The sequence below is a fragment of the Frankliniella occidentalis genome, unplaced genomic scaffold (genome assembly GCF_000697945.3).
Source record: "Frankliniella occidentalis isolate FOCC.00 unplaced genomic scaffold, Focc_3.1 Scaffold10, whole genome shotgun sequence".
Lineage (NCBI taxonomy): Eukaryota > Metazoa > Arthropoda > Insecta > Thysanoptera > Thripidae > Frankliniella > Frankliniella occidentalis.
Genome location: NW_026267140.1, coordinates 596,178 through 605,650, shown reverse-complemented (window position 1 = coordinate 605,650; position 9,473 = coordinate 596,178). Strand labels below are relative to the sequence as shown.

At 58.9% G+C, this 9,473-nt stretch overlaps 2 protein-coding genes across 4 annotated transcripts in view; both read left to right on the top strand.

Annotated features, from left to right (window-relative positions):
- Window positions 1-2,621, top strand: part of LOC113203986 (popeye domain-containing protein 3-like) — a 24,786-nt gene extending 22,165 nt beyond the window's left edge. For all 3 annotated transcript variants that reach the window (XM_026418974.2, XM_026418973.2, XM_026418975.2), the window contains exons 3-8: window positions 436-573; window positions 979-1,160; window positions 1,232-1,471; window positions 1,553-1,705; window positions 1,795-1,933; window positions 2,140-2,621. In XM_026418974.2, coding sequence (XP_026274759.1) covers window positions 436-573; window positions 979-1,160; window positions 1,232-1,471; window positions 1,553-1,705; window positions 1,795-1,933; window positions 2,140-2,378 — 1,091 coding nt within the window. In that variant the 3' untranslated portion in view covers window positions 2,379-2,621. The remainder of the gene's footprint in view (window positions 1-435; window positions 574-978; window positions 1,161-1,231; window positions 1,472-1,552; window positions 1,706-1,794; window positions 1,934-2,139) is intronic.
- A 774-nt stretch (window positions 2,622-3,395) lies between these two features.
- Window positions 3,396-9,473, top strand: part of LOC113203973 (blood vessel epicardial substance-like) — a 36,014-nt gene continuing 29,936 nt past the window's right edge. Inside the window, exon 1 of the mRNA XM_052277529.1 lies at window positions 3,396-3,632. The gene's annotated coding sequence lies outside the window, so the exon portion shown is untranslated. The remainder of the gene's footprint in view (window positions 3,633-9,473) is intronic.

The following is a 9,473-nucleotide window of genomic DNA, read 5'->3' as shown; positions in this document are numbered from 1 at the left end:
CCTAAAACACGCCGCGGTGGCCGTCGCCGAGGTGGTACGGAGAAGGGGAAGGGGGTATCGAAAGGGGTCCTCCGGAGGTACTCCTCCGGTTGGCGGGGGTGGGGGAAGTTGGTAGCGGGGGACAACGGGGAGGGGTGGGAGGAGAGGGTCACGCGAGGGCAGTACACCGAAAGCGGGGAGCGGAATGGACGCACAAATCCCTACAAGCCATCGCCGCCAATCGCTTTTCCGTTCGCTTGCGGGGGGTATCTGTCTACCCAACTCATGCCCCCCGCGCCCTCCAGCCACCCTGCCCGGGCGGCCCGATGACGTGCAGCCGCCCATAAAGACAAATCATCCCCTATGCAGGGCGCGACACACACCCCCTGGCCTTTGGGGCGGGGCGCGAGGCGAGGGGACTCGAGAGGGAACTTTGTCTGACCTTTTCCTGCGCAGGCGGCGGATCCTGGTGCGACCAGTGGCGGGACCCGCAGAACATCCTGTACCACATCGCCAACACGTGCTTCGCGCTGGCCTACGTGGCGCCGACCAACAGCAATGGCGAGCTGTTCATGCAGTCCGCGCTCATCGTCGGTGAGTATGAGGGCGAGGAGGGCGCTCGTGTAAGAGAACCGCTGAAAGGGAGAGGGGCAGCTCAACACTGACACATAAAGTGTGCAACTGGCGTGCACATGCAAGTGGTCAACACTCCGTTGCACAATTTTAAGTGTGGGACCTAATATTTGAATACTAAAAAGGGTTGGTCATGAAGCCTTAGTTACTTTTGAACACTTTTGAAGTATTCAATTTCCCATCCCAACACCTAAGACGGTGCACCATAAACTTGAACACTACCATCAACGCTAGTTGCCAGTTTATCGTTTTTACGAAAGTAAAAAGAATTCTCACTATCGTGGATTTTGCTCGAGATGAATGTTATTGTTTTAATTTGCTGGGGTTGACGAAGTTAGAGGTCTTTTCTTGGTGTTGTGTATCCAGGCTTCATCCTCTTCTCGGCCTGGTCGTGGAACTCGATCTGCGCCCCTGACGCGTTCTCGTGGAACTTTGGCTTTGCGCTACTCAATATGCTGCAGCTGTTCCACGCCGTGTACCGGCTGCGGCCGGTCAAATTCGACCCCGAGCTAGAGGAGGTGTACCGGAACCTCTTCCAGCCATTTAAGGTCGGTAGCGAAACTAGGTGTGCTCATTCCAGAACAAGCTAGTCCATATCTGAAGGTGCACAATTTTACAGGTGACGCGGCTCCAGTTCAAGAAGCTGGTGAGCGCCGAGTTTGCGCAAGTCATGTCGCTGCACGCCGGGGAGGCGTACGCCATGCAGAACCTGACGAGGACCGACCGACTGGGGCTGCTGCTCTCCGGGAAGGTCAACGTCATGTCGGACCACCAGTTCCTGCACCCAATACTGCCTTGCGAGTTCCTGGACTCGCCGGAGTTTGAGTCGAGCAGAGCCAACGTAGATGACAAATTCAAGGTGAGTTCTCTCTCCGTTGTACTTAAGTGCCATCCTTGTCGCAGGTGTATACAGTAAAGATCGTCTCTCTGTGTCGCGCAGGTGTCTATCATCGCAGCCACGTCGTGCCGGTACCTCTTCTGGCAGAGGACGGCGCTCGAGTACCTGTTCGTCAAGGAGACGTACCTCGCTACCGTGGTCAGCACGATTGTGGCGAGTGACATCACCACCAAGCTGTACTCGATGAACAGCAAGGTGAGCGTTGCGATGCCATGTAGCCCCCCCCCCCCTCCACCTATATTTCTCGCCCTAATGTGTGCTAACGAAATGAGACGCCCTCGCAGATCGTGACGCAAAAGGGCTCCCACCTGGACATCCGCCTGCCCGCGCTCACTTCCTCGCTGGGGCCGCGCGCAACGCCACGCGTGCTGCGAAACCAGCGCGCCGGCAAGCAGCAGCCCTCGCCGCCCAGCCACAGCACCGGTGAGTATACTTGACTTGACTAACCACGAGGCCTCTTTTGGCCCGGCATACTGTAAATCGAGGGTGTCCTGTCCACTCGCCACAAGGTCTCCATGAGCTGTGCGACTAAAGTCGCACACTTGCTGGACACCCCTGGTTTGTGGAAGTGTACCCGCCCCCCTTCCTCGGTCTCGCACCCCTCACTCAAACCATCCTCTCGTCTCCAGATCTGCACGGCAGCCGGGAGCGACTAGTGGACTCACCCGCCAAGGAGAACAACATAGCCAGGGACAAGAAATACCAGCAGGGCAAGGTGCCGAACGGTCGGCTGGGCGACAGTCGGCTGCAGCAGGAAATGGAGCCCCTCAACGAGCTCCCCTCCACGGACGACCTGACCACCAGCGGCGTGGAGAGCTGGCTGGAGAGCAGCTCCAAGTACCACAGCTGCGAGATTGTGGACGAGTAGACCGGTTTTGTGCTGAAGGGAACATTAGTGATAATATGTGACCTTCGCTTTGATAGAGTCGTTTTCAGTTGTCAATTACTACTAGAGATAATATTGTCTAATGACCAACCCATGACTTAAAGATGAAAGGAAACGGACGAGCAACGTTCAAAAATTGTTGATTTCCTCTTTAAGTTTTGTGTTGATTTTATGTTAAAATATACCTGATGTGATACTTTTTATACAATAAATGTAATTGGTTTACTGGCAGTGTTAATTCTTGAGAACGAAGAGACTATTGAACCCAATGGCTTGCTGCAAAAGCCGAGAGAACAAGGAAGGGGCCATTCCCCTCTCCCCCTCTCCCCCTCCCCCTCTCCTGTCCGACCTGAGACACTCTAGACAGCTCCTATTAAAGCGCTGATTGGAATTTGGAGGTGGCGTGGATGGAAAGGGTCCTGTGGGGCTCACCGGAGAGCACGGGGAGAAATCGAAGAGAGGAAGGGAAAAGGTGAAAGGGGAACAGGGGAGGAGGACGGGTGGAGGGGCACTCCAGAGAGCGCCGGGGGAAGAGGTGGTGGTGGTGGTGTGGCGTTGTGGGGCGAAGTCAAACGATGCTGTCCCGGGCAGGCCTGGTGGACAGGATAGACCGGCAGCAGTTACATGACTACCACCCGTTCAAAGGGGTTTGTCGGGAGGGGCTGGGCGCGGGGGCAAGGGGGCAGCGCCCCTGCAGGGACGCACAGGAACCTCCGGGCGGGAAGGAACGGATAGTCATCCGGGAGGGGGCAAGGGTTACGAGGCTGCGCGAGCGCCCCCCGGCGGGACGCACCGGCAACCCCCTGGTCGTGGAGGGCGGGGCACGCAGGGGGAGGGAGCGGGAGGGGTGGGCACGGCCCCGCCGGTATTGATGTTTTGGGGTCGGCTGCTCGCGCCGCGCCGGCCCCCCGAGCCGAGCAAGCCAAGCCGAGCCGAGCCGAGCCAGGCCCGGCGCAGCCCGGCGGGGGCATGGCGCTGGAGGCCCTAGTCGTGAGCGGGACGCCGCCCTGCCAGGCCAGCCCGGGCCGCACCGAGCCGCGCGACGCGTGCCGAGCCGAGCCGCCGGGCCGAGCCGAGCCGCGCCGAGCCCCACATGTTGATCATCCCCAGTCTAACCGCCAGGCCCCCGCCGCGCAGCGCCTGTCGCCGCGACCGAGTGCGTCGTCGTGCACCTCTTCTATGCGTCCGGAGGTTGTCGCAGTGCCGCACCGGGGCTGTCAGGATGTGAAGAGAACCGTGAGTGTCTACGGCACGGCCGCCGGGGCGGTGGCGGGGCGGGAACTGGGTGTGCCCGTGCTCCACGCCGCGCCACGCCCCCCTCGCGGGCGCGAAGTGCAGAAAAGAGTAATAACTCGTCGGGACACTTTCCGCACCAGCTGGAGGCACTTTTACTTTTGCGGCCCACCCTACTGTCGCCGCACGTCCCTCACGAGTGAGACGCGGCGAGCAGGGACGGGGGAGGGGGCGCGGGACGTGGGAGGTGGGCGAGGGATGGGGGAGGGCGGGTTGTGCCCGTCGTGTTTTGGAGGGTCGCGCACGTTTGGCGTGTAGCTCCTCGTATTGCAGTGGAGAAATTCTTTTAGTGGTAGAAGTATGTGAGACCGGCCCCGCGACTCTCGTGAGCTGGGTCGTAACCGAGCGAGTTGAGTTAGAGAAAGAGAGAGACAGATATAGAGACAGATATAGAGACAGACAGACAGACAGACAGACAGACAGACAGACAGACAGACAGACAGACAGACAGACAGACAGACAGGCAGGCAGGCAGACGGGCGGACAGACAGACTAAAAGCGAAAGGGGGCTGGAGAGACAGAGAAGGGTGGAAGAAGAAAGAAGGCCCGGAGGGTAGACTGAGTTGGAGAGGGGTGAGAGCGAAGGGGCCGTTCATTGCACTGGTCAGCAGGAAGGTTCTGTGGTAGTAATAGGAGGTTGGCGTTGGCTGGCTCGCCGGATCACGGGGGGAGCCGAGAGGAGAACAGGGGAGGCGGAAAAAGAATGGGGGAGGGGGTGCTGGAAGTAAATAAAGTTTGCAAAAAGGAAAGTGGGGAGTGTTTATAGCGCCCCAAAAAGTTCTCCCAGAGTCCACGTGGTACGTGGCGGTGGAGGAGGGTAGTGGGGGAGGGGGGGGGTCTCTGATGGCTGCGATGACGGCTCGTCGTAATGGGATTACCCTGCTGGGGTCGCAATGGGCGGCTGGAATGACCGTAGGTGGGGCTGGCGGTGATGAGGCCGGCCCGGCCGGCCCAGTGCAGCGCGCCACGGCCACGCCGCGCTCAGTCAGGCTGGGGCTGATGGAGCTGCACCAGGGGGTCCGCTCGGCATTCCGCTCCGCATACCTTACGGAGAGAGGGTCAGGCCAAGGGTGGGTGGGGGGGGGGGCACCCTCACCGTCCGGGAGTGCCGTGGACAGCCGCCGGGCTCTCCTTGGCCCCGCTGTCACGTGATCTCTTCCTTGCTCTCCTTCTACTACTCGACCGCCCCCCCGTCCCGCGCCCGGCCCCGTCACCCGCACAGAGCTGAGGCTGTTCCTCCGCGATGATTTACAGCGGGCCAGCCAGCCAAACGGCTCCTCGCCTCACGCAGACATCCGCAAAAACACGACATGACAAAGCATTTTTCAATGCTCGCGGTGGGGGCTTGCGTTGTCGCGGCCGCGCCGTGCCGTGCCGCGCGCGCGCGTGTGCACCGAGAGCCGCGGGCCAGGGCTGGCCTGGCTCGCCGCCGCCTTTCCGGGTCATCCGTCACTTTCGCGCCGCTTTCCGCCGTGGCTTTCAGATATGTGTGTGCGTGGGGGGCGGGGGGCGGGCGCTACTTCATTGACGTATAAATCATACCGGTACAGCACTGGCGGGTGCTGTCGGCCCTCGCCAGGAACTGTGTTGGTCGTTCGCCAGACTGCAGATGATCGTTAGTCGGGCCGCTCCCCGCCGCTCCCTCTCCGCGGGACGGGACCGGGGCTCCGCGCTGCCAGGCCGGCCCGCCACACACGGCTGCGCCCGCGTTGCCTACCTGCCGGGCGCTCCCGGGCGGCCTCAGCGCGCTCGCTCGCTCCACAACGGCTCTCCTCTGCCTGGCGACCCTGCCGATCCGTGTTTTTCTTTTAGCTGTGGCCCACTTCAGAGAACTCTCTTGGCTGGAATTCAAACGCGACTCATCCCCACCAGTCACGTGCCGGACAGCGCGACGTGAATCCAGGGAGAGAAATAAAAAGGAAAAGGGGGATAGGGTCCTTCAGCTGCGGCCCGGCTTCGCCCCCGCCCTCACCCCCGACCTTGTCGCCCACCGCGCGCTCCGCACTTTATACTGCGCCCTGAAAGTAAAACTAACCTCGTCCAACGCCGGGCCGGGCCGGGCTAGGCCGAGGGGGCACTGTAGCGACGTGGTGAGATGGGGTCGGATAGGGTGGTTCGTGGGTCCAATCGCGTCCTGAACACGGGGTATAGGTTGGGGAGAGTGCAGGCGCGCACGGCGCACGGGAGGTCTGCAGACGCGCGCTATCAGGCATTCCAGAGAGATGCCAGTATCGCAATTCAAAGGATTTAGTCCTGCTCTCTGCTCTTCGAATAGCGGTTCCGGGCAGCTCCCATATGATACTTCAACGGGTAGGAAGAAGATGAGACCGAGGGCGGCACTCTGGAGCCAGAGGGAGCAGGTGGGTTGTTCTGGTTGTTCTTCAGTAAGCCAAACCAAAATCAGCAGGCGAAAGCCGTAAACCTGTTAAAATTATAAACAGACAGTCCTGATCGATGGTCCACGGATTATGCCGGATTCAGCCCGGGCGTGATCGTCCGGTGGTGCGGCGGTGCGCGGGCGTGCCCGGGTCGGCCGCAGTGTGCCCGCGTGCTGGGACTGCAGCCCGCGCCGGACAAGTTTTCGCTGTTAGCAGCACCCCCCCCCCTCCCTTTCCTCTCACCTTATTCCCTTCGCCCCACTCACTACAGCTCCCCACGGCTTCACAGCCAAAGTTCTGTCCTTTCGACGGTCCACTTACAGTCCGCGTACACTTTGACGCGGTGCACGCTGCGGCCCTCGCCCTCTCGCAGCGACAGACGGTAGACTGGCACTTGAAAATCAATTTGAATAATTTAAGGTCTTAGGTTCAGGTTATGAGGTTCTTACTTTTTCGACAGTTCCCAACACTTTCAACTATTTCAGTCAATTAAGCTAAAGTGACCAAAACTTTGACACAGCTATGGCCGTTGAACGTTTCTACACCTTTGAAGTCTGTTGGCTAAAATTCTGCCATGCCCAAATTTTAAACTTTCGAGAGTCCGACCGCACCCCCACCCTCCCTCTTAAAAGAAGAGGGAACAAAACCTGAAGCGTCAAGACCTTTCGCGCTATATACCGCCGTCTAAGTGCGGCCTGCCGTACCGTGCCGGCGTGCCACGCCGTGCACGCTATTAGTGCAGGGTAGGGCAGGGCAGGGCATGCGGGACACTTTGGAGCTCCTGAGCCCCGCAGCGCCCCACCCCGCCCCGCCCCAGGCAGGCGAGGCCCCGCGGTCGGGCCCCCGGGGCGCGCCTGCCAACCGGATCGTACCGGTCCTGCTGGAGGGAGCGGCGAGCCGCGCTCCGCTCTCTCTCCGCTCCGGGAGGCGCCCAGCGACGTTCAGCCACCCCGCCGCAGCTCTCGCGAGCCCTGGCGAGCTCTGGCCACACCCCACTGGCGCGGCGCGCCCGCCCTTTGCGCCTCGCGGGAGGCGCGGCCGAGGCCTACACCCGGCGCGTATCCACGGCTTCCATTCCCGCAGAGCTGAGCTGACCGACCGTTCCGACCGCTCCCCTTACCCGTAGGTCTCCAAGATGGCGGTTAGCCGCCCCAGCTCCAGCTCTAGCTCTATTTCTAGCCCCATACCTCCATCTCCAGGGGCGGAGCTTGGAGCCGGTGCGGCGCCCCGCCGCCCCGCACTGTTATGGGATATTCTTTGGCGCGAAGTGGCTCCAGTCGACTTGTGCGTGGTGGCGGGGGGCCGGCGTGAGAAACACGCTCTCTTTTGTAAGCCACGTCTTTGCTCAGCCCAAAAAAGAGGAACAGCGATAACATCAATTTTGCACGCCTGTCTGTCTGAAGCATTCGCGTCCGAGGGAGTCGGGTCGGCGGGTTGTGGGGGTCGAGGGCGAGGGGGATGTGGGATGTGAGGGGTGGGGGGCTGGCCTAGACACGGTTTATCCAATGCACTGATTTGAAAAAAAATATCTCACGCAGCAACGACTGTGGGAAATATGACGTTTGCTTCATTTACTAATACTAATTACGATGACTCAAACATTCTCACCAGCAAACAACAAAAGCTGTTAGAAATTGTGTGTACATGGCTTTCAGACAACACACGCCCTTCATGTGCTTTGCGCTCCCTTCCTCTCTCCTAATGTCTGTCTCTGTCTCTCTCCACTGTCACGGCGCACCGCAGCTAAATCTGAAGGGATGCAGAGTCGCCGTTGTTTGTCATATCGCCACAGACGCGGCCTGTTTGTTTAGCAGCAAAAGCGATTCATGGCGGCGTGTGGGTGGGGTCTGTCGGGGAGGGCCCGGGGGGTGCGTACCGCGCGCCACAAACCGTAAACGCGCTTCGGAACGGCCGGCATAAAACCCCCTATCCACTACCGCTCCCCCGCCCCGCCCCGCCCGGCCAGGCGCCAGGCTCACCCCGCGTGACTATAGAGAGAGAGAGAGGCCCCCACTTTTATGCGTTCCTTCCAGGGCCGCTCACGACGCACTCGCAGTGCGACTGTTGCGGACAAAGTGAGAGCAGAATAACTGCATCACGTCGGGGAGGGGAGGGGGAGGTGACCTGGGCTGGAGCGGGGGGAATGTGTGGTCGGGAGGAGGGAGCTGCCGTAATGGGAGGAGTGGTGAGAGGGACCTCTGCAGTCTGGGGCACATGGCGTGTGTAGTGAAGAGGAGTAGTCCCGGTGGGGTTTCAAGGACTTTGATCATGTCATGTACCGTTCATAGCGAACGAACCTGCTTCCCCGCACACCGACAATAATGTACCGTCCGTTGATTTTAAGGAGAATGGATCGTCGTCCAGAAAGTGCGTGCGTTACTCTCAGGCTCGTTCGGAAAATTACGTTCAGTTCGGTTTTGTAAATGGTTTTATTGCCGTCAAATTTTTACATTTGGATTTACATGGGTTGGTGTGCTGTTGCCCGTAGGCCTTACAGTATTTAATTATTTTTAACGAGTGAGAGGGTATGGGGTGGAGCGTTGATAAAGGGGTGATTGGATGGTGTTATGGTTGATGCTTTGATTTAGTGTCCTGTAGCTTACCCAGGCCAGGGGGCGAAAATTACGGAAGCTCGGCACCTCGGCGCCTGCAATACTCGGGGTAGGCCGACCCGCAGTACTCGCATGCACTGCAGGCACGATGTTGCCTACCCACCAGGCGCTACGAGAGCTGGCAAATGCTGAACTCCGAAGATTTATCACGGAAAATGACGAGAGACTAGAGCACTTTATGTATGATCCAGCAGATGATACCTAATTCATTATAAATACGTACGTGTATAATGTTAAAAAATAGACAAAGGCGTCAGAAGATGTTTGTCAGATCTTCTGCCCGTACGAAAAAGTTTAGTCCGGCATCAGTCCGTTTTCGGTCCGGAAAGAGTCCGGCTGGACAGTCCGTCATCAGTCCGCCAAAGCGAGCGGACTAGTCCGCGAAAAAAGCCAGATCGACCAAAAACCGACCTATTTGCCGGACCAGTCCGGCTGGAACTAGTTCGCTTTTGGTGCGCATCCCCGCCTCACCAGACTGATCGCGGACTGGTCCGCACGTAGAGCAGACTGAAAGCGGACTACCTGAAGCACAGCTGACCACTACCGTGCCAAAATTGATTGGGAAAAGTGCAAAGTTTAATGTTTATTATCGCTAAATAAAGTAAAATATCAGGTCAGCCGGGTAAATCGAACAGTGGTCTTAGAGTGTTAGAAACGAGGTGAAGCCAAATCCGCTGTCTGTTTTGACCTAGCTCAAGCCGTTTACGAGTTAGCAGAAAAATTTGCTTCGATTTCAATGAAATTAAAATGGCCCTACTAAAATAGGGTGTAGATGTCCCAAATAAAATTTGAGG